We start from the raw sequence: 22,024 nt of genomic DNA, 5'->3' as shown, positions 1-22,024 counted from the left end.
CCAACCTGGCCCAAGGAAAGTCACGATACCGAAGCTTGAATGAATCCCAAACTTTCATACTTGGCACGACAAATTTTGTCGCAAAGTACGAAAAAGTCACGCAAAGGTACGAAAAAGTTGCGCAAAGTTATGAAAATGTTGCAGAAAATAGTATAGCACAGTATGAAAAAAGTCAGATTCGGAGCGATCGTACATTAATAAATCTGCCCCTTAGACTTTGCCATTTCATAGCTGCTAATGTTACTTATATCCATGTATATTTAGATGCCAATTCAGAAATATTACACTATAAAACAAATATATTTGGCCTCTGTTTAGTGGATTCTCAACGGACAATCCCATCTCCTGTATATTTTATACAGTGTTGCATGCTCTGGGTGCCTCGTAGTGGGGAGTTTTATTTTAACTGAACTTTGTGTTTAGGGCTCTGGCACACGGGGGAGATTAGTCGCCCGCGAACAGGGAGTTTTATCGCGGGCGACTAATCTCCTCCGTGTGCCAGAGCCCTTAGGTTCCTTTTTTATTTTAATATTTACTTTGATTGTTTGATGTAGAAAGCTTATGTAAAGACTTTGTTTTGTATTTATTAGAGAGGAGAGAACACTAACCCCAGAGGGAATGTGGGAGATATTATTTAGAGCATTATATATCCTGCCTAAATACTAGCTAAGCCCTTTAGTGTGAAATTCAGCAGAGATGGTTACACATAATAGTGATGATTGTAAAAGGGCAGCAGAAATCAAACAAGAAGCAACTCCAATACAGTCGAGTGAGAAAAGCAGGGTTACGAACAGCTTCCTGACCCAAACAAAATACAAATACTAGGTGCAAACTATGCCGCAGTGCATTTGGTTACTCACTATATTATGTTTAAAAAATATGCTACACATATTGATTTTGCACAATAAAGTAACATCATGCCGCTATCAGTTTTTATGTGCCCAATAATCACTCCAACAGGAGATACAAAGTTGCTTAAAATGCATTTCCATGGTAGCAGTTGAACATTATTGTAAAATGGAAGTAACAGAATCAACAGAATATACAGTGGATTATCCCTGGTCACTTGTTCCTTAGGGGGAATTATTTAAATATATAATAATATTTACCAAGCTTTCTCTCAGGGCAGAGGGAGAGCTACAGTACAAGATAGGCTCAGTGTCCCATACACCTGACTAGGCACTCATTTCCATAACCCTTTGTGCTGCTTCATAAAGCATTCTGGGTGGAATATACTTTTATTCCATGGTTTTCCTTTAGTCATGCCACAATATACATATATAAATATACTGTATATATGAAACAGTTTTCAGACTCAAACTTGCCACTCAGCTTCTTCATCAGTGTTCATAAAGATCAAAGCACTCATGGCTAAACTCAAGCTTTATTCCCATTGTGCAGTGCATCTATGTGTTATATATTGATATATTTCCAAATTTTAGCAGGGAAAGCAAATATTGTTTACTATTTTGGCAATAAACTGAAAAGAATAATAAAGATCTATGGTTAAATTCATCAACACTGTATTTCATGATTTCAAAATTAAAAAAGAAACAAAGAACAATTGTGTTATTAACTTATTTTTTATTATTTTATTATTCAAAGTTAAACAGTTCTGTTGGTGAGTTCAAGTTGAAATAAATATTGGCTTTAGTTCTGCAATCCTGGTTCTGGTTCAAGTAAAACATATTTCGCAGTCAGGAATGGAGCTTCCTTATAGGTCAAAAAGTCCATTTCTAAGCTGCTCGGATGAGTAGTGAAACGTCTTTGATGATTACTTAACAAGTCCAGTTGCTTTAGATTTAATCATACTAGATATGCTTCTTTCTTGAGTTAAAAAGGTAGTACCTCCCAGCATTCTAAAATCTGAACAATATCGGTCATGTGTTGATCTGCCATGGCTGTGTCCAATTAGAGGTGGACACAGTACCAATCCACCCATCCCGCCCTTTTTCACTTATGCAGATCAGCACTGTCCCACTTAAATAGGGACAATTGGGAGGTACACAGTTGCTTTTCTTCCAAGTTTTCTTCCAATAAAATCCATTATGCTGACTTCTAGTCTTCTTTTCTTCTTAGGTTAATAATAGCTCACTTTTGCTCACTGAGATGCTCAACACTGGTGCCTTCAGTCAGTTCAGGTTGCACCGTTCTGCAGATTAGAAAAAAAGTGCTAAATTATTTAATCTTAGGTTGTGACAAACCCATATTTTTTTTCTTACTGATCTGCATTGCATTGGAAAGTGCATTTGACTGTAATATTTTAGAGCCTTTAGAACCAGTTATTCAATTTCCATAATGATTTGATTATAGACATTAGCAAACTCACCTCTCAGGTTCTGAATAACCTGCTAGTGCTGAGAAATAGGTTGGAACTGTAACAGCACATGATAATAAGTAATAGAACAGTTTTGCATGATCTTCCATTTCAACATTGGTGTCTTCAACCAGTTCAAGATGCACAGGTTGCACTTCACTGTGTTAGAAAAAAAAGTATTCAGTGATTAAAAAAAGAGTTTTACTCTTCACATTTATAGAGTTTGTATAGAATATAATATTTTCTAAAGTTTTGTATTTATTGCTGGATTTGTAGCATTGAGTTCTGTCTGTAGAGTAGGCAAACTGGCACATTTATCCAGTATAGGGTTGTGTAAAGGTCTGCTCTGAAACTTGAATTTGCAGAAATCTGTTACATGAATAGTACAAAAATATATATGTTCTTTACTACACAACTGCCTGTAGCAGTGTACTATCCTGTTACCCAATTTTTTTGTATTAGTTTATGATTAAAATGCCTGAAACCTGAATTTCAAAATGATACAATGATTTGGGTTATAGAGTTTAGCAAACTCACCTCTTGGGTTCTGCAGGCTGTTCTAGTAAGGGGGTGCTTTCCGGTGCTATTTGCAAAGGAAGCTCATCTCCCTTATCCGCACAGATGTCTTCAATCGGATCAAGATGTAGAATTTTCACTGTACTGTGGATTAGAAAAGATAGGTAAACATTTATCCAATTTGGGGTTATGTAGAACACATATTACTTGCTATTAAAAAGTGCATTTAAAGCATTTAGTTATCTGCTAGCTGACTTACTTGGACCTCTAAGCTACCCACTACTTGCATACTTGTAGTTAACTATAATTGTTGATAATAACTATATACTGCATGCACAGTTTATATAGCGGTGACCCCATTTTTACTCTTTGCATTTGCTCTATTCTGGCTTAAATCCCAATAACTAAAGCTAATTTATTGTTTATGTTTTGTATTTCCCCTTACTTCTTACACAGTTATTCACTCTTTTGCCTTTAGCATAAGAAAAACAAATTCTATTCATTATTACACAACACTCAACGTTAGAGAGCTCAAGTCTTGCATACTTACACTCTTGGGTCATGAGCAGTTGGTGACTCATTACATAAGTCCTTCAACTGCTGCAGAACGAGTTCAGAATATTGGGCAGTGTCTTCATCATCACTTATAATATCTTCAAACATCACAGTTCGCAATACCCTGTTCAAATAAAAAAGTGTAAGGTTATAGTTAAGGTCTTGGTTTGTGCAGCTTGAAATTATATAGTTGGCCACTACATATGCTGGTGGGTTCTATTTGATTACTACCCAAACTCCAAGTTTTCCATAAGCATAATCCCTTTGTTCCCTTTGCCCTTGCTACTTTCTGATCAGTTTGTTTGCTTATCCCAAGATCAAATTTATAGATTCTTTGATGACAATGACATAAACTTATATATAGTGCACTCACTGTTTCTGTTTCCGTTTCCGATTCCTAGAAGGCTTTTTAAATGATGACTTTAACTGCTCCAGAAAGCTTAAAGAATTGGCTGGCAAAGAAGCTTCACTTCCAGGTTTTGGATGGACTTCTTTGCATGGGGCCATTATCATTTCTGCCTCTTCACTCGTCTCTCTCCTGTAAAGACAGAAGAAGGTATCAATCAATAGAACTTCTTCAGTCATTTTTCATGGGTTAAATAATCATTTAAAAAGCTTATATATACTACCAAAGTTGATGAGATACAGAACTAGCGTGTAGCTACATAACAACTTTATTAATGTTTATCTTGACTATATGGCAAAACCTATTAAGGCCCCAAGCCAGGAAATTAAATCATGAACAAAATTAGTGTATAACTATTTTCTAATTGTAAATGATATAATGATTTAGGCACATATCTTAAAAAAAACCTACCGCTCAGGTTCAGAAGGTTCTGAACCTTGTAAGGGGAAAGACGATGTTTCTATATCAAATTGCTCTGAAGGAGGCTCTTCCTCCTTATCTTCAATCTTTTCATAGTGCACTGAACTATAAAAGATAAGAATTGTTACTTTTTTGTCATTTACCCAATCTCAGGTTCTCCTAAACTGTTACACATCATGTAATTAAAATGACTGAAATGATGTTGTTGGTATATAAAGTTAGGGATTTATTATACTTACATTTTGAGATCAGTAGCAGTTGGCGACTTCTTCTGTAGGGCCAACAACTGCTCCAGCAAGCAATCCATATCTTCTTTGGTATTTATATTTTCTTTAATCTCTATGGATTGTTGTACTCTGTATAAACAAATATATGTAAGAACCAAGCATTAAAAAAAACAGCAAAGTAAAGCTACACATATTACTAACAGTAAGCCCTTTGGGGTAGGGGCCTTATACCAACTTGCACTGAAACTCTTACTACTCCAATATCTATTACCGCTGTATAATATATAATTATAAACACAAAACAATACAAATACTAAGATATTAAAAAACATTTTGGTTTTTTTTCCATAATTTTAACCTGTCTGGTTATTTTGATTCATCCCACAATCCAATTTCAGATCTGTTGTTTGCTATAAATTGCTACATTTTCACTGATTATTAAAAAAAAGACATAATGAAGACATGAACTAATGCAACGTGTACATGGCAAACTCACTTTTTACATTTCCGACTCTTAGATGGCTTTTCATCTAATGGTATCAGAGACTTCAGTAAGTTGAAAGTATAACTTTCAGGTTGTGGCAGGTTGTTTTCTATTCTCTCTGTATTTTCTCTGTGTAAAGATCATCAAAACATGTTTAGTCTCTTGTTTGTGGCATACATAATCAGTTAAATAGCAACTCATAATTGATAAACAACTCATAACTCATAGATTTGTGGGTCGTATAGGTTTTAGCAATTTGTGGCTGCCTTATTTTCTTTATCCACTATAAAATAGGCCTTTAATTGTAAATTAAAGAATACATAAAAGGCTACTAATGAAAGGGAATCATCTTAAAAGTAAAGTTTTATATATGCTGAGGGGGGACAGTGAAGAACTTGATAATTTCGGAAATGGCACTGAATTTTTCTATTGATTATCTTATTAAACTACCTAAAGTTGATGAGTGTGTAGCTAATACAGGACTAGTGTGTAGCTACATAACAACTTTATTAATGTTTATCATGACTATATGGCAAAACCTATTAAGGCCCCAAGCCAGGAAATTAAATCATGAACAAAATTAGTATATAACTATTTTCTAATTGTAAATGATATAATGATTTAGGCACATATTTCGAAAAAAATTCTACCTTTCAGGTTCAGAAGGTTCTGAACCTTGTAGCTGGAAAGACGATGTTTCGATGTCAAATTGCTGTGAAGGAGGCTCTTCCTCCTTATCTTCAATCCGTTCATTCTCCACTGAACTATAAAAGATAAGAATTGTTACTTTTTTGACATTTACCCAATCAGTTGTCCTAAAGACATAATAGTGCTTTCCACTGCTTTACCATTATCATAAGCAATATATGTATTAATATTGCATAAGACGGTGCAGTTGGGCACTACACTGTTACACATCATGTAATTAAAATGACTGAAATGATGCTGTTGGTGTATAAAGTTAGGGATTTATTATACTTACATTTTGAGATTAGTAGCAGTTGGCGACTTCTTCTGTAGAGCCAACAACTGCTCCAGCAAGCAATCCATATCTTCTTTGTTATTTATATTTTCTTTAATCTTCATGGATTGTTGTACTCTGTATAAACAAATATATGTAAGAACCAAGCATTAAAAAAACAGCAAATTAAAGCTACACATATTACAAACAGTAAGCTCTTTAGGGTAGGGGCCTTATACCAACTTGCACTGAAACTCTTACTACTTCCATATCTATCAACGCTGTATAATATATAATTACAAACAAAAAACAATACAAATACTAAGATATCAAAAACATTTTCAGATCTGTTGTTTGCTATAAATTGCTACATTTTTACTGATTATTAAAAAAAAGACATAATGAAGACATGAACTAATGCAACGTGTACATGGCAAACTCACTTTTTACATTTGCGACCCTTAGATGGCTTTTTATCTAATGGTATCAGAGACTTCAGTAAGCTGAAAGTATCTGCTTTTTGCTCTTCTGGAACAATCACCGGTGGCGTCACTTTCTTTTTCTTCTGTTTCTGTTTTTTAGACACAGGTCTGAAAAAAATGAAAACAAAAGTCAAATTGAATAAATCAAAGGCAATCTAACTGCTTAAGTGGAATAATATAGTTAACTGATGCCTACAATTTTGATTGTTTCTCAGATTGAGCTGCTTCTGGTGGGTTCTCCACATCAATATCAGGTTTCTTCTTTGTCACCTTCTGTTTAATTTTTCTGTACAGACACCTGAAGAAACTAAAGAAAAGAACAGTTTAATGAATCTTAATGAATATGTATATTAGCATATTTGTGATAAAAGGACATCTAAAGTTGCGGAATATGTTGGCGCTCTACAAATAAATGTTAATAATAATAATAATATTAAGTAAAACTAGAGTGTAAGAGGCCGAGACAAGCAATCTCTTGGTAAATCAGTTCATCTTACTAAAATGTATGGGTGAGAATTCAATTGGTTGTGATAAAAATGAGCAGCTCCTAGGCAAGTGACAGTACATTTGTTTTTAAATGTGTTTCTAAATACGGTATGTGAGTATAAATGTGTATCTGAATAAAAGCAGTGTTGCTTACACTTTGGGGCTTATTTATCAATTTTGGAATTTGTGAATTTGAGTTTGTTTTTCTAAAATATCAGACATGTGAGTTTTCAAAGCACAACTCAATTTTTTTAAGCACTACAGTAGTCGAAATAAGAAAAGAAATCAAACTCAACCATTGATAAATCACTCCCTTAAGGTTAGGCCTACAGGTGTGAATTAAAAGTGAGCTGAGGTATACAAACCTATCAGAGCTTTCAGGTGCTGGAGAATTATTCTCTGGTTGGGCTGTCACTGGTGGGTTTTCCACATCATTAACAGATTTCCTCTTCTGCATTACTTTTACATATATCAACCTGCAGAGACAAAAGATAAACACAAAGTTCCCCACCACTATCTGAAACAGTTTTAGTTGATTAAATAACCAAATTGTTTTGCTAAACAACAACAGAAAAGTAAAGTAAGATATGTTTTGGTGTATATTTCTACCTAAAATATATTTCCCCTGTAAGTAAAGCGACTTACCATACAATAGCAGCAAGTACAGGAATAACAAACATTGAGCCCATTACAGCCACTGGAACAATATATTTCAGAGGTGTTTCCTCATATAGGTCTGCCATAGAATCATCGTATTTCACAACTGATCCATTGTTCCTTTGATATTTTTCTGTAGATAAAACAATTATAGTTTTAGCAAAGAGCTACTTGACTTTAAGTAGGTTTTCTATTAAAAAAAATAAAAAAAAATCACAAATTAAACTGTTGATAAATATGCCCCCCAATCTTTGAATTTAGAATCTCTGTTTACCTGTTGTGGCTGCGCAAAAAACATGGTATAGTCCAAAAATAATATTTAATAGAATAAAATAGATAAGATTCATTCTTGAGATCTGCAAAAGAAAAATAGAAGAAAATGAGATTTTCTGTAAAATATATATAAAACCTTTCAGGCTTAATGCACACTAACATAAAAATACAGGGCTTAATTCAATATGAATAAATTCCTAATTATATTTTGGTTTGGCCGAATTGCTCCAACTTATTATTTGAATGCTTTCTCCCTGCATGCAAATTGGGGCTTAGGCTTCATATTGGTGTTAGTACAGGTATTGGACCCCTTATCCGGAAACCTATTATGCAGAAAGTTCCAAATTACGGAAAGGTCATCTCCCATAGACTCCATTTTAATCAAATAATTCACATTTTTAAAAATGATTTCCTTTTTCTCTGTAATAATAAAACAGTACCATGTACTTGATCCCAACTTAGATATAATTAATCCTTATTGGAGCCAAAACAATCCTATTGGGTTAAATTTGTGTTGAAATATTTTTTTTTAGCAAATTTAAGGTAAGAGATCTGAATTACGGAAAGACCCCTTATCCGGAAAACCTCAGGTCCAAGCATTCTGGATAACAGGTCCCATACCTGTACATAGTTAAACTTATTTATTAATGAAACAAAGAACAAGGTGAAAAAGGCCATAAAGGAAGCAATGTCTGTATATAGCAGACTTGCATAAGAGCAAAAGCATTAAAAGATATTTTATTATTGGTAAATCACAAGTTACATACTATGTAAGCAAAACATAAGGTTTATGTATAACCAATGCTGAACTTTTATAATTCCTCTTATTTTTTAACAAGCATCACGTTTAATAAAAGATTCTTAATTTCTAACATTTTCTTTGACAAATTATTGATTTCACTGAAAAAAGGTAGTCATATCCATATGATAGCAGCATAAGAAGAATTCATTCTACATGCAACTCAGTATTTAGTAATAGTAAAAAATTAACTATAAACCATACTGAATTAAATAAAATTCTGAAAACTGTTTTTTTAAAAAAATAATGGGTTTAATTTTAAAAAAACAAGCTAGAGAAAGGGAACTTATGGGCTCTACAAACCCTCATAAAATTCTAACTCCCATTGACTTTTACAAAAATGTTAAAAAAAATCATATTGGGGAAAAAAAATATATACTTTAATATTGGTAAATCGGCAAACCAATGTCTAGATTTAAGAGAAGTTACTAACCTTTTTTAAAAATAAATTTAAAAAAAAATCTTCTAGAGATGTTTCTTGTCTGATGTAAAACACCAGACTGAGCACAAGAATGTCAGTTGGGAAGGAGACAATACTCCTGTGATGTCACAATGCTCTCAGTAGTTCCATGAAACAGTGACTGTGCTCGCCTGCCTGTGATGTCACAATGCTATCATTGGAAATGCCTGTGATATCACATGGTACCTAAGCTGTGCTTACTGACGTGACTTGTATTAATGCTTTTACCCCTCATAACTCTGAAAGGGGTAGTTCACAATAAATTAACTTTTAGTATATTATACAATGGCTAATTCTTAACGATTTTACAATTAATTTACAATTGGTCTTTTTATAGTTTTTCAGTTATTTTTAAATGGTGGTACCTCTGCACATCATATGAGAGTAACTTCTGTGCATAGTAGTGTGCAAGTGCTCCTCTTGATGGTGGGGAACGCTGGAGCTTTTGCCTCCCCAGACCTGGCAGGGCTCTAGGGTTCCCACAGCAGGTTGCATAAATATAAAACTTGCAAAATAACGCGCAGGGATCATTTTAATCCTGTAGGTTGGAAATGATGCAATACTGACTTTTAAAGTTTTCACTGGAATAATAGGAAGGAACACAGTTTCTATTTGGTTTAAAAAAACATTGCAAATCCTAAACTGTATTTACATAAGTCAATAACCCTTCTTATGTAAAAGGTAATCATAACAATGGCTCTATAAATAGCATTATAGCTTCTTATAGATACATAGGAAATTACATTATCACATCAATTCACCACTTCATGTTAAACCTCACAGTGCTGCCCATGTCAGGAGGTAACCCTGCGCCTTCCCTAACAGCATTCTCACTGCACATGTGCACTGGCAAGGGGCCTACTAATCCATCATCCATACATTTCACTTTTTTAATAGGCCGGCCAGCCAGTCACTGGAAAAAATCCCGGTGGCCTCCCCAGGCCAGAACTGATCCCTGCTGGGATGTGCCTAAGTATGCATGCTTGGGGGTGGAGGTTGGGTAAGCGGTGGGGCCGGGAGTGTGTGTAAGGACCACAGCGGGGTCCCTTGGGGGGTGCAGGGCACATGCGGTGGCAGCCAGAGTCCCCGCACCCCCCAGTCTGAACCTGCTTTCTTTTTAGATTTCTTGGTTACACAGCAGCAAAAGAACTTAACCTGAGGATTTTTTGAAAATCCAAGTCCCTTTTTTGACATTTGCTTTTATAATTTCCTGGCTCCTGCAGCCCTTGTACAATGTAACAGTCCCCATGTGAGGTCTGGAAGTACAAAGAACAGGGTGGAACTAGAAAAGGAAGTTTGAGAACAAACTTCATGTTGGGTTGAAAAAACGTGAAGTCACTGAATGAAATCTGATTAGCTGTTGTTGGCTCCACCCACATTTATATTGTAACCTTGGACCACAGTTATACAGTAAAAAACACTGTGCAAAGTTTGGGGGCCCTGGTTTTAATAGTGTCTGAATGGCAACAATTTAAATTTCCCCACTGAAAGTCAATGAATTACATCTGATTGGCAGTTGGTGGCTCTGCCCCCTTTTTCTAACCTGTAACTGCAGTTACCCAGTGACTAACTCTGCAAAGTTTAGGATTAATAGTTACAGAACAGCAGCAGCTTACATTTGAACCAATAAAAGTCAATAGGTAGATTTTGATTGGTGGTTGGTGGATGTGCCCACCTTTTCTAACCTTGAGTCGAAGTCACCCAGTGACAAACAGTGGGCACCCTGGCATAAATAGTGTGAGAATGAAAGCATTTTAAATTTAAACCAATAAAATTCAATTGATGAAATCTGATTGGCTGTTAGTGGCCCTGTTTTTGAACTGCAGTCCCCCAGTGACCAACTTGGGGACTCAGGCATAAAAATTGTGAGACTGACAGCATTTTACACTTCACCATTAAAAGTAAATAGGTGAAATCTGATTGGGTGTTGTTGGCTCTGCCCACTTTTTCAAAACTTAAACTGCAGTCCACTAGTGACCAACTGTGAAAAGTTTGGGGTCCCTTGGGTTTAATACTGTGAGAATGGCAGCAGGTTGAATTTCCCCATTGTAAGTCAATAGGTAAAATCTGATTGGCTGTTGGTGGGTCCGCCCACTTTTTTCTAACCTTGAACCGCAGTTACCCGGTGCCTAATGCTGAAAAGTTTGGGGACCCTGGTGTTGTAACTGTGAGAATGGCAGCAGGTTGGATTTCCACCAACCTCTCACTTTGGGGCCATCCAACAAATGTCACTGTTTAATTCGGGGTGAGCCCATTATTATGTTATTCAAGTTTGGGGGGTGTAGCTTCAAAGCTGTAAGTGCGGCGGCAGTTTGAAAATCTTCCCTGTAAAAGTCAATGGGAAAATTGGGGGGTTCGGAGCGGCGCCACAAAAAGACGGGGGGCGGGATCACTTAGAAAAGCACAAGCAACCTGCTCCGCTATAGGGTGAAGAAGTGTGGGGTGCTGTTACTCCAAAACTGTAGGAGGAGTAGCGTTTAGAAAATGGGGGGCGCTAAGAATAATAATAAGAAGAAGCGGAAGAATACGCTAAAGTTGAAGAACAGTATGTTGGGGGTTTTTTGTGGCCATTGGCAAAAAATTATTCTCATCACTAATCATAAGTAATGACAGCTCAAAAATCACATTTTGCTTAAAATTTATGTGTATGGAATTATGAATAATTTGGTTTCACTTTAGCTGGCGGAGGGCAGGCCTAGAGGCATGAGATGGCATTGGAACAAAGAAAAGGTGAACCCTGCAAAGCAGGCAGAATAAGGGCTTGTATCCTAGAGAAAGGCCCATTGCAGGGTCACTACAGGAAAGGAGGAACAGGCATTAGTAGGTAGGGCAAACCAGCAAAACAGGGTGTTCAGTCTGTAAAACAAATCTTATTACATGTCTAGTCACCTACAATTTTCATACATTTTAATACATTCCCCCGCTCATCTATTCAGATTATAAATAACAAACCCAAGCCAATTTATCAATAATATTTCTGTAAATTAAGGTAAACTTTTGGTTAGCAGAAATCTTTTAATAATTCCCGGATTACAAGGGTAAAGGCAAATGAATGGTAAAATGCAATGTACAAAGGCATTGGGTAGTGCAGTTGCCACTGTATCACTGGACAAGGGGAAACAAGTAGGGCGTGTTGGAGACCCAAGATGGGCCGCTAGTCTGGGCTTGGCTACAGAAGCATGGTCAACAAAGGAAGCAAAAGGTAACCCAGGGGTGGGGGTGTATAACGCAGGGAGGTTATAGCAGGGGGGCTGCCAGGAATCTCAGTTGGCAGACAAAATCTTCCTAAATGTGCAACCACTAGTGTAAAATCGTGCATATCGCTTCTTGCCATTTATCTAGAGGGGAGTGACAAGATTCCAGAGAAAGGCGGTTTGTTGTTTAGTTAAACTATATAAAGGTAACATTTCACCACCTTTGTAAAATAACAAGCATATTACATGTCTGTGAGGAGTTCCTTGACTATAGACACAAGGCTACAGGTAAAAAATGTCCAAGGTGATTTCTAATATCCTTACATTCTAAAGTATCGGGGGATCGGTTATTTCTTACAATACACAAGTATTAATTGAATGTGACAAATATCAAACCATGGAGCACTTGTTTATAAGTATATTTTGCATGATAATGCATGGGTTTTGTTTAAATAAATGGTTAATGCTATAAATAAGGGGGAGACCGGGTGGGGTGGGGAATATGGGCCCAGTGCTTTTATGCTAGTAGAAACATTGTATTGTTTGCCTTAACTGGACAACAGTGTTACCTACAGTATACAGAGGATGAATGTACAAGTTATTACACCTTTGCATGTTTTTTTATATTTTGCTATGTAAACAAGTACTGATTTACTTGCACCCTCACCCTGCTTTGTGGCACTACAGTTAAATATTGATGACGAGCCATAGATGCATTTTTATCAAACATAAGCCTAAACTATTTCTGTTTTGATTGGTGCACCTATTATTCAAAATATAGTTCTTTCTTGACACATTGACAGTAATTTCCTTTTTTTCTATGAAAAATGTGGGCTCTGCAAACCATATCCCACCTCTGATACAATATCCCACCACTGGCAGGCCCGGATTTGTGGAGAGACCACAAAGGCCTGGGCCTAGGGCGGCAGAAATTTAGGGGCAGCATGCCGCCCCGCCGCAACAAAATTTTTGAATTTTGCTCCCATATGGAGCAATGGGGACCTCTCCCCACTGCTCCGTATGGGATTTTAATGTGCATGCACGCTTGCGCTCTCTGCGGCGGGGGGGTTCACACGTTCGTGAATGTGCACTAGGTGAGGGGGGGGGCAATCAGCGGGGGTGGCCGGAACACGAATCCGGCGCTGACCACTGGTCCAAACCTTCCAACTGCCCCTCATTAAAAGGGACAGTGCTGATTTTGACAGCTGTCCCAGATCCTTATTGAAATGTTCCACATTGCTCTTTGATATCCCTAAGGAGGAGGATATCAGATAAGGAGGCTTTTGGCAGAGAGCACTTCGATACCATTGCAGATTGGCTGGTCCCTTGGGGAACTGAGCTTAAAGGGGGATTCCACCTTTATTAGAAAAACCTGTAATAACACGTAAATAAATAAAACCCTAAAAATGTGTTTTCCATAAGCTGCCAAATAAAAGATAGTATTATATTTAAGTACTTTGGCCCTGGTATTGGGTTAGGGTGGGCACAATATTAGTGTGGCTAAACAATTTAGCTGCAATGCGTGCAGCAGGGGTTTTTGTCCCTTTTTCTGCTTTTGAAATGTTGGAAGGTATGCAGGTCAAGTAACATGCACATTTTTTGGGGCTGGTTTATAAACACTGGGCACCTCAACACCTGGGCCTTATAAACCAGTAGCTTTTCATTTACAGTCTGAGCACTTTCAGGGGTCTATAAACAGTCTATTATAAAAGCTGAGATGCTCTAATGAAGAATACCTGTCTTTGGATTTGTATGTATAATGGAAGCAGCCTAAGGGCTCTGGGTTATTTCTGTTTATGTCCACGTGACATTGTTGTTATATCTATGTAAATACTTTGTTTGCTTTTTAAAATATTATTTTGGCCTGATCTAAAGGTCTTAGCTTTCCATCTCTTGGTTTGATCAGCTCTTGTTCATTCCTTTCATAGAAAAATGGTTAAAAGTGTGCTTTTCTGCTTGCTGGTGATGACTTTCCTTCTTATGCAAATTGCTATTGTGCCCTTCATTCTAGATAATTATGTAACCTTGCCAGCACTGAGGTCAATCCTGTAGACATTGGAGCAGATTCATTAAAGTACGAGTTCGAATCCCAAAATAGGAAAAATTTGGATTGGATACGATAATTTCTGATGATCGCAAATATCACGAAAATGCTTACGAAAAAATCGTATTAGTCATGATAATATTGTATTGGCGATCCGAAAGTCACAAAATTTTCGTATCCGAATCCGATCTTTCTGACTTTGATCCTTCTGTGCATGATTTTGGAAGCCTCCCATAGGACTCAATGGCACTCTGCAGCTCCAACCTGGCCCAAGGAAAGTCTCCCATAGGGCTCAATGGCACTCTGCAGCTCCAACCTGGCCCAAGGAAATTCTCCCATAGGGCTCAATGGCACTCTGCAGCTCCAACCTGGCCCAAGGAAAGTCTCCCATAGGGCTCAATGGCAATCTGCAGCTCCAACCTGGCCCAAGGAAAGTCACGATACCGAAGCTTGAATGAATCCGAAACTTTCATACTTGGCACGACAATACGATTTTGTCACACAAATTTTGTTGCAAAGTTACGAAAACGTTGCAGAAAATACGCACAGTATGAAAAAAGTCAGATTCGGAGCGATCGTACATTAATAAATCTGCCCCTTAGACTTTGCCAGTTCATAGCTGCAAATGTTACTTATATCCATGTATATTTAGATGCCAATTCAGAAATATTACACTATAAAACAAATATATTTGGCCTCTGTTTAGTGGATTCTCAACGGACACTCCCATCTCCTGTATATTTTATACAGTGTTGCATGCTCTGAGTGCCTCGTAGTGGGGAGTTTTATTTTAACTGAACTTTGTGTTTAGGTTCCTTTTTTATTTTAATATTTACTTTGATTGTTTGATGTAGAAAGCTTATGTATAGACTTTGTTTTGTATTTATTAGAGAGGAGAGAACACTAACCCCAGAGGGAGTGGGAGATATTATTTAGAGTATTATATATCCTGCCTAAATACTAGCTAAGCCCTTTAGTGTGAAATTCAGCAGAGATGGTTACACATAATAGTGATGATTGTAAAAGGGCAGCAGAAATCAAACAAGAAGCAACTCCAATACAGTCGAGTGAGAAAAGCAGGGTTACTAACAGCTTCCTGACCCAAACAAAATACAAATACTAGGTGCAAACTATGCCGCAGTGCATTTGGTTACTCACTATATTATGTTTAAAAAATATGCTACACATATTGATTTTGCACAATAAAGTAACATCATGCCGCTATCAGTTTTTATGTGCCCAATAATCACTCCAACAGGAGATACAAAGTTGCTTAAAATGCATTTCCATGGTAGCAGTTGAACATTATTGTAAAATGGAAGTAACAGAATCAACAGAATATACAGTGGATTATCCCTGGTCACTTGTTCCTTAGGGGGAATTATTTAAATATATAATAATATTTACCAAGCTTTCTCTCAGGGCAGAGGGAGAGCTACAGTACAAGATAGGCTCAGTGTCCCATACACCTGACTAGGCACTCATTTCCATAACCCTTTGTGCTGCTTCATAGAGCATTCTGGGTGGAATATAACTTTATTCCATGGTTTTCCTTTAGTCATGCCACAATATACATATATAAATATACTGTATATATGAAACAGTTTTCAGACTCAGCTTCTTTATCAGTGTTCATAAAGATCAAAGCACTCATGGCTAAACTCAAGCTTTATTCCCATTGTGCAGTGCATCTATGTGTTTCAGTCATAGCTAAATCTTTGTCAGGATTAAGAGATATATTTCCAAATTTTAGCAGGGAAAGCAAATATTGTTTACTATGTTGGCAATAAACTGAAAAGAATAATAAAGATCTATGTAGAGCTGGGCGGTATGACCAAAAATTTATATCACGGTATTTTTCAAAATTATATCGGTGTCACGGTATTTGACGGTATTTTTTTTTTTCCATGCATGATTAGGTGTTAACCCTATTTCCTAATAAATTAGAGAATAATTACTGCAGTATTGAAAATCAGAGTCAGGCAAGCGAAGGATCGGCAACAGAAAGTCGTAAGGTTAATCAGGCAGGCTTAGTTTCCCAGGCAAGGCCGCAGACAACATAGCACAGGAGGAGGTGTTTGATAGCTTTAAATACCCCCGACGCATGCGCAGAACCGGCGCCGTCAGCGCGTCACGGACATGCACGCTATGACATGTACGTGCGCTTTGACACAAGGAGGCGCGCGAAACCGGGCCGCACAGGTCAGTACCCTGACACCCCGGTATTGCGGTATCTGAAAAATGAATATAGTTTAAAAAAAAAAAACACCGGTATTCGGTATTAAACGGTATATCACCCAGCCCTAGATCTATGGTTAAACTCATCAACACTGTATTTCATTATTTCAAAATTAAAAAAGAAACAAAAAAAATTGTGTTATTAACTTATTTTTTATTATTTTATTATTCAGAGTTAAACAGTTCTGTTGGCGAGTTCAAGTTGAAATAAATATTGGCTTTAGTTCTGCAATCCTGTAGTTCTGGTTCAAGTAAAACATATTTCGCAGTCAGGAATGGAGCTTCCTTATAGGTCAAAAAGTCCATTTCTAAGCTGCTCGGATGAGTAGTGAAACGTCTTTGATGATTACTTAACAAGTCCAGTTGCTTTAGATTTAATCATACTAGATATGCTTCTTTCTTGAGTTAAAAAGGTAGTACCTTCCAGCATTCTAAAATCTGAACAATATCGGTCATGTGTTGATCTGCCATGGCTGTGTCCAATTAGAGGTGGACACAGTACCAATCCACCCATCCCGCCCTTTTTCACTTATGCAGATCAGCACTGTCCCACTTAAATAGGGACAATTGGGAGGTACACAGTTGCTTTTCTTCCAAGTTGACGACCAATAAAATCCATTATGCTAGTCTTCTTTTCTTCTTAGGTTAATAATAGCTCACTTTTGCTCACTGAGATGCTCAACACTGGTGCTTTCAGTCAGTTCAGGTTGCACCGTTCTGCAGATTAGAAAAAAAAGTGCTAAATTATTTAATCTTAGGTTGCGACAAACCCAAATTTTTTTTCTTACTGATCTGCATTGCATTGGAAAGTGCATTTGACTGTAATATTTTAGAGCCTTTAGAACCAGTTATTCAATTTCCATAATGATTTGATTATAGACATTAGCAAACTCACCTCTCAGGTTCTGAATAACCTGCTAGTGCTGAGAAATAGGTTGGAACTGTAACAGCACATGATAATAAGTAATAGAACAGTTTTGCATGATCTTCCATTTCAACATTGGTGTCTTCGACCCGTTCAAGATGCACAGATTGCATTTCACTGTGTTAGAAAAAAAAGTATTCAGTGATTAAAAAAAGAGTTTTACTCTTCACATTTATAGAGTTTGTATAGAATATAATATTTTCTAAAGTTTTGTATTTATTGCTGGATTTGTAGCATTGAGTTCTGTCTGTAGAGTAGGCAAACTGGCACATTTATCCAGTATAGGGTTGTGTAAAGGTCTGCTCTGAAACTTGAATTTGCAGAAATTATCTGTTACATGAATAGTACAAAAATATATATGTTCTTTACTACACAACTGCCTGTAGCAGTGTACTACCCTGTTACCCAATACTTTTGTATTAGTTTATGATTAAAATGCCTAAAAACCTGAATTTCAAAATGATACAATGACTTGGGTTATAGAGTTTAGCAAACTCACCTCTTGGGTTCTGCAGGCTGTTCTAGTAAGGGGGTGCTTTCCGGTGCTATTTGCAAAGGAAGCTCATCTCCCTTATCCGCACAGATGTCTTCAGTTGGATCAAGATGTAGAATTTGCACTGTACTGTGGATTAGAAAAGATACGTAAAGTCTTCACATTTATCCAATTTGGAGATATGTAGAACGCATATTACTTGCTATTAAGAAGTTTATTTAAAGCATTTAGTTATCTGCTAGCTGACTTACTTGGACCTCTAAGCTACCCACTACTTGCATACTTGTAGTTAACTATAATTGTTGATAATAACTATATACTGCATGCACAGTTTATATAGCGGTGAACCCATTTTTATTATTTGCATTTGCTCTATTCTGGCTTAAATCCCAATAACTAAAGCTAATTTATAGTTTATCTTTTATATTTCCCCTTACTTCTTACACAGTTATTCACTCTTTTGCCTTTAGCATAAGAAAAACAAATTCTATTCATTATTACACAACACTCAACGTTAGAGAGCTCAAGTCTTGCATACTTACACTCTTGGGTCATGAGCAGTTGGTGACTCATTACATAAGACCTTCAACTGCTGCAGAACGAGTTCAGAATATTGGGCAGTGTCTTCATCATCACTTACAATATCTTCAAACATCACAGTTCGCAATACCCTGTTCAAATAAAAAAGTGTAAGGTTATAGTTAAGGTCTTGGTTTGTGCAGCTTGAAATTATATAGTTGGCCACTACATATGCTGGTGGGTTCTATTTGATTACTACCCAAACTCCAAGTTTTCCATAAGCATAATCCCTTTGTTCCCTTTGCCCTTGCTACTTTCTGATCAGTTTGTTTGCTTATCCCAAGATCAAATTTATAGATTCTTTGATGACAATGACATAAACTTATATATAGTGCACTCACTGTTTCTGTTTCCGATTCCCAGAAGGCTTTTTAAATGATGACTTTAACTGCTCCAAAAAGCTTAAAGCATTGGCTGGCAAAGAAGCTTCACTTCCAGGTTTTGGATGGACTTCTTTGCATGGGGCCATTATCATTTCTGTCTCTTCACTCGTCTCTCTCCTGTAAAGATAGAAGAAGGTATCAATCATTAGAACTTCTTTAGTCATTTTTCATGGGTTAAATAATAATATAAAAAGCTTATATATACTACCTAAAGTTGATGAGTGTGTAGCTAATACAGGACTAGTGTGTAGCTACATAACAACTTTATTAATGTTTATCTTGACTATATGGCAAAACCTATTAAGGCCCCAAGCCAGGAAATTAAATCATGAACAAAATTAGTGTATAACTATTTTCTAATTGTAAATGATATAATGATTTAGGCACATATCTTGAAAAAACCTACCTCTCAGGTTCAGAAGGTTCTGAACCTTGTAGGGGGAAAGACGATGTTTCTATATCAAATTGCTCTGAAGGAGGCTCTTCCTCCTTATCTTCAATCTTTTCATAGTGCACTGAACTATAAAAGATAAGAATTGTTACTTTTTTGACATTTACCCAATCTCAGGTTCTCCTAAACTGTTACACATCATGTAATTAAAATGACTGAAATGATGTTGTTGGTATATAAAGTTAGGGATTTATTATACTTACATTTTGAGATTAGTAGCAGTTGGCGACTTCTTCTGTAGAGCCAACAACTGCTCCAGCAAGCAATCCATATCTTCTTTGGTATTTATATTTTCTTTAATCTCTATGGATTGTTGTACTCTGTATAAACAAATATATGTAAGAACCAAGCATTAAAAAAAACAGCAAAGTAAAGCTACACATATTACTAACAGTAAGCCCTTTGGGGTAGGGGCCTTATACCAACTTGCACTGAAACTCTTACTACTCCAATATCTATTACCGCTGTATAATATATAATTATAAACACAAAACAATACAAATACTAAGATATTAAAAAACATTTTGGTTTTTTTTCCATCATTTTAACCTGTCTGGTTATTTTGATTCATCCCACAATCCAATTTCAGATCTGTTGTTTGCTATAAATTGCTACATTTTCACTGATTATTAAAAAAAAGACATAATGAAGACATGAACTAATGCAACGTGTACATGGCAAACTCACTTTTTACATTTCCGACTCTTAGATGGCTTTTCATCTAATGGTATCAGAGACTTCAGTAAGTTGAAAGTATAACTTTCAGGTTGTGGCAGGTTGTTTTCTATTCTCTCTGTATTTTCTCTGTGTAAAGATCATCAAAACATGTTTAGTCTCTTGTTTGTGGCATACATAATCAGTTAAAAAGCAACTCATAATTGATAAACAACTCATAACTCATAGATTTGTGGGTCGTATAGGTTTTAGCAATTTGTGGCTGCCTTATTTTCTTTATCCACTATAAAATAGGCCTTTAATTGTAAATTAAAGAATACATAAAAGGCTACTAATGAAAGGGAATCATCTTAAAAGTAATGTTTTATATATGCTGAGGGGGGGACAGTGAAGAACTTGATTTCGGAAATGGCACTGAATTTTTCTATTGATTATCTTATTAAACTACCTAAAGTTGATGAGTGTGTAGCTAATACAGGACTAGTGTGTAGCTACATAACAACTTTATTAATGTTTATCATGACTATATGGCAAAACCTATTAAGGCCCCAAGCCAGGAAATTAAATCATGAACAAAATTAGTGTATAACTATTTTCTAATTGTAAATGATATAATGATTTAGGCACATATTTCGAAAAAAATTCTACCTTTCAGGTTCAGAAGGTTCTGAACCTTCTAGCGGGAAAGACGATGTTTCGATGTCAAATTGCTGTGAAGGAGGCTCTTCCTCCTTATCTTCAATCCGTTCATTCTCCACTGAACTATAAAAGATAAGAATTGTTACTTTTTTGACATTTACCCAATCAGTTGTCCTAAAGACATAATAGTGCTTTCCACTGCTTTACCATTATCATAAGCAATATATGTATTAATACTGCATAAGACGGTGCAGTTGTTCACTACACTGCTACACATCATGTAATTAAAATGACTGAAATGATGTTGTTGGTGTATAAAGTTAGGGATTTATTATACTTACATTTTGAGATTAGTAGCAGTTGGCGACTTCTTCTGTAGAGCCAACAACTGCTCTAGCAAGCAATCCATATCTTCTTTGTTATTTATATTTTCTTTAATCTTCATGGATTGTTGTACTCTGTATAAACAAATATATGTAAGAACCAAGCATTAAAAAAACAGCAAAGTAAAGCTACACATATTACAAACAGTAAGCTCTTTGGGGTAGGGGCCTTATACCAACTTGCACTGAAACTCTTACTACTTCCATATCTATTACCGCTGTATAATATATAATTACAAACAAAAAACAATACAAATACTAAGATATCAAAAACATTTTGTTCTTTTTTCCATCATTTTAACCTGTCTGGTTATTTTGATTCATCCCACAATCCAATTTCAGATCTGTTGTTTGCTATAAATTGCTACATTTTCACTGATTATTAAAAAAAAGACATAATGAAGACATGAACTAATGCAACATGTACATGGCAAACTCACTTTTTACATTTCCGACTCTTAGATGGCTTTTCATCTAATGGTAACAAAGACTTCAGTAAGTTGAAAGTATCTGCTTTTTGCTCTTCTGGAACAATCACCGGTGGCGTCACTTTCTTTTTCTTTTGTTTAAGTTTTTTAGACACAGGTCTGAAGAAAATGAAAACAAAAGTCAGATTGAATAAATCAAAGGCAATCTAACTGCTTAAGCGGAATAATATAGTTAACTGATGCCTACAATTTTGATTGTTTCTCAGATTGAGCTGCTTCTGGTGGGTTCTCCACATCAATATCAGGTTTCTTCTTTGTCACCTTCTGTTTAATTTTTCTGTACAGACACCTGAAGAAACTAAAGAAAAGAACAGTTTAATGAATCTTAATGAATATGTATATTAGCATATTTGTGATAAAAGGACATCTAAAGTTGCGGAATATGTTGGCGCTCTATAAATAAATGTTAATAATAATAATAATAATAATAATAATAATATTATTAAGTAAAACTAGAGTGTAAGAGGCCGAGACAAGCAATCTCTTGGT

The 22,024-nt window shown here is 36.1% G+C and overlaps 2 protein-coding genes across 2 annotated transcripts; both read right to left on the bottom strand.

Annotated features, from left to right (window-relative positions):
• Nucleotides 1-1,567: 1,567 nt before the first annotated feature.
• LOC116408482 lies at nucleotides 1,568-8,104 on the bottom strand. The gene is made up of 15 exons (XM_031895517.1): nucleotides 7,786-8,104; nucleotides 7,500-7,644; nucleotides 7,220-7,330; nucleotides 6,565-6,675; nucleotides 6,330-6,476; nucleotides 5,908-6,024; nucleotides 5,576-5,689; nucleotides 4,938-5,054; nucleotides 4,454-4,570; nucleotides 4,206-4,319; nucleotides 3,762-3,926; nucleotides 3,384-3,512; nucleotides 2,855-2,977; nucleotides 2,330-2,476; nucleotides 1,568-2,152 (listed from the first exon to the last, which is right to left on the bottom strand). The coding sequence occupies exons 1-15, from the start codon at nucleotides 7,856-7,858 to the stop codon at nucleotides 2,092-2,094; spliced, it is 1,791 nt and encodes a 596-aa protein (XP_031751377.1). The 5' UTR covers nucleotides 7,859-8,104; the 3' UTR covers nucleotides 1,568-2,091.
• Nucleotides 8,105-16,656: 8,552 nt separating this feature from the next.
• On the bottom strand, nucleotides 16,657-21,109 carry LOC116411989. Its single transcript, XM_031904764.1, has 10 exons — nucleotides 21,006-21,109; nucleotides 20,674-20,787; nucleotides 20,038-20,154; nucleotides 19,554-19,670; nucleotides 19,306-19,419; nucleotides 18,858-19,016; nucleotides 18,480-18,608; nucleotides 17,944-18,066; nucleotides 17,415-17,561; nucleotides 16,657-17,236 (listed from the first exon to the last, which is right to left on the bottom strand). Exons 1-10 carry the CDS (start codon nucleotides 21,107-21,109, stop codon nucleotides 17,176-17,178), a joined length of 1,185 nt encoding a protein of 394 aa, XP_031760624.1. The 3' UTR covers nucleotides 16,657-17,175.
• Between the last annotated feature and the right edge of the window lie 915 nt (nucleotides 21,110-22,024).

This window comes from Xenopus tropicalis, chromosome 1 (genome assembly GCF_000004195.4).
Source record: "Xenopus tropicalis strain Nigerian chromosome 1, UCB_Xtro_10.0, whole genome shotgun sequence".
Classification (NCBI taxonomy): Eukaryota; Metazoa; Chordata; class Amphibia; order Anura; family Pipidae; genus Xenopus; species Xenopus tropicalis.
The sequence above is the reverse complement of the archived record's forward strand: the minus strand, read 5'-3'. Positions and strand labels throughout refer to the sequence as shown.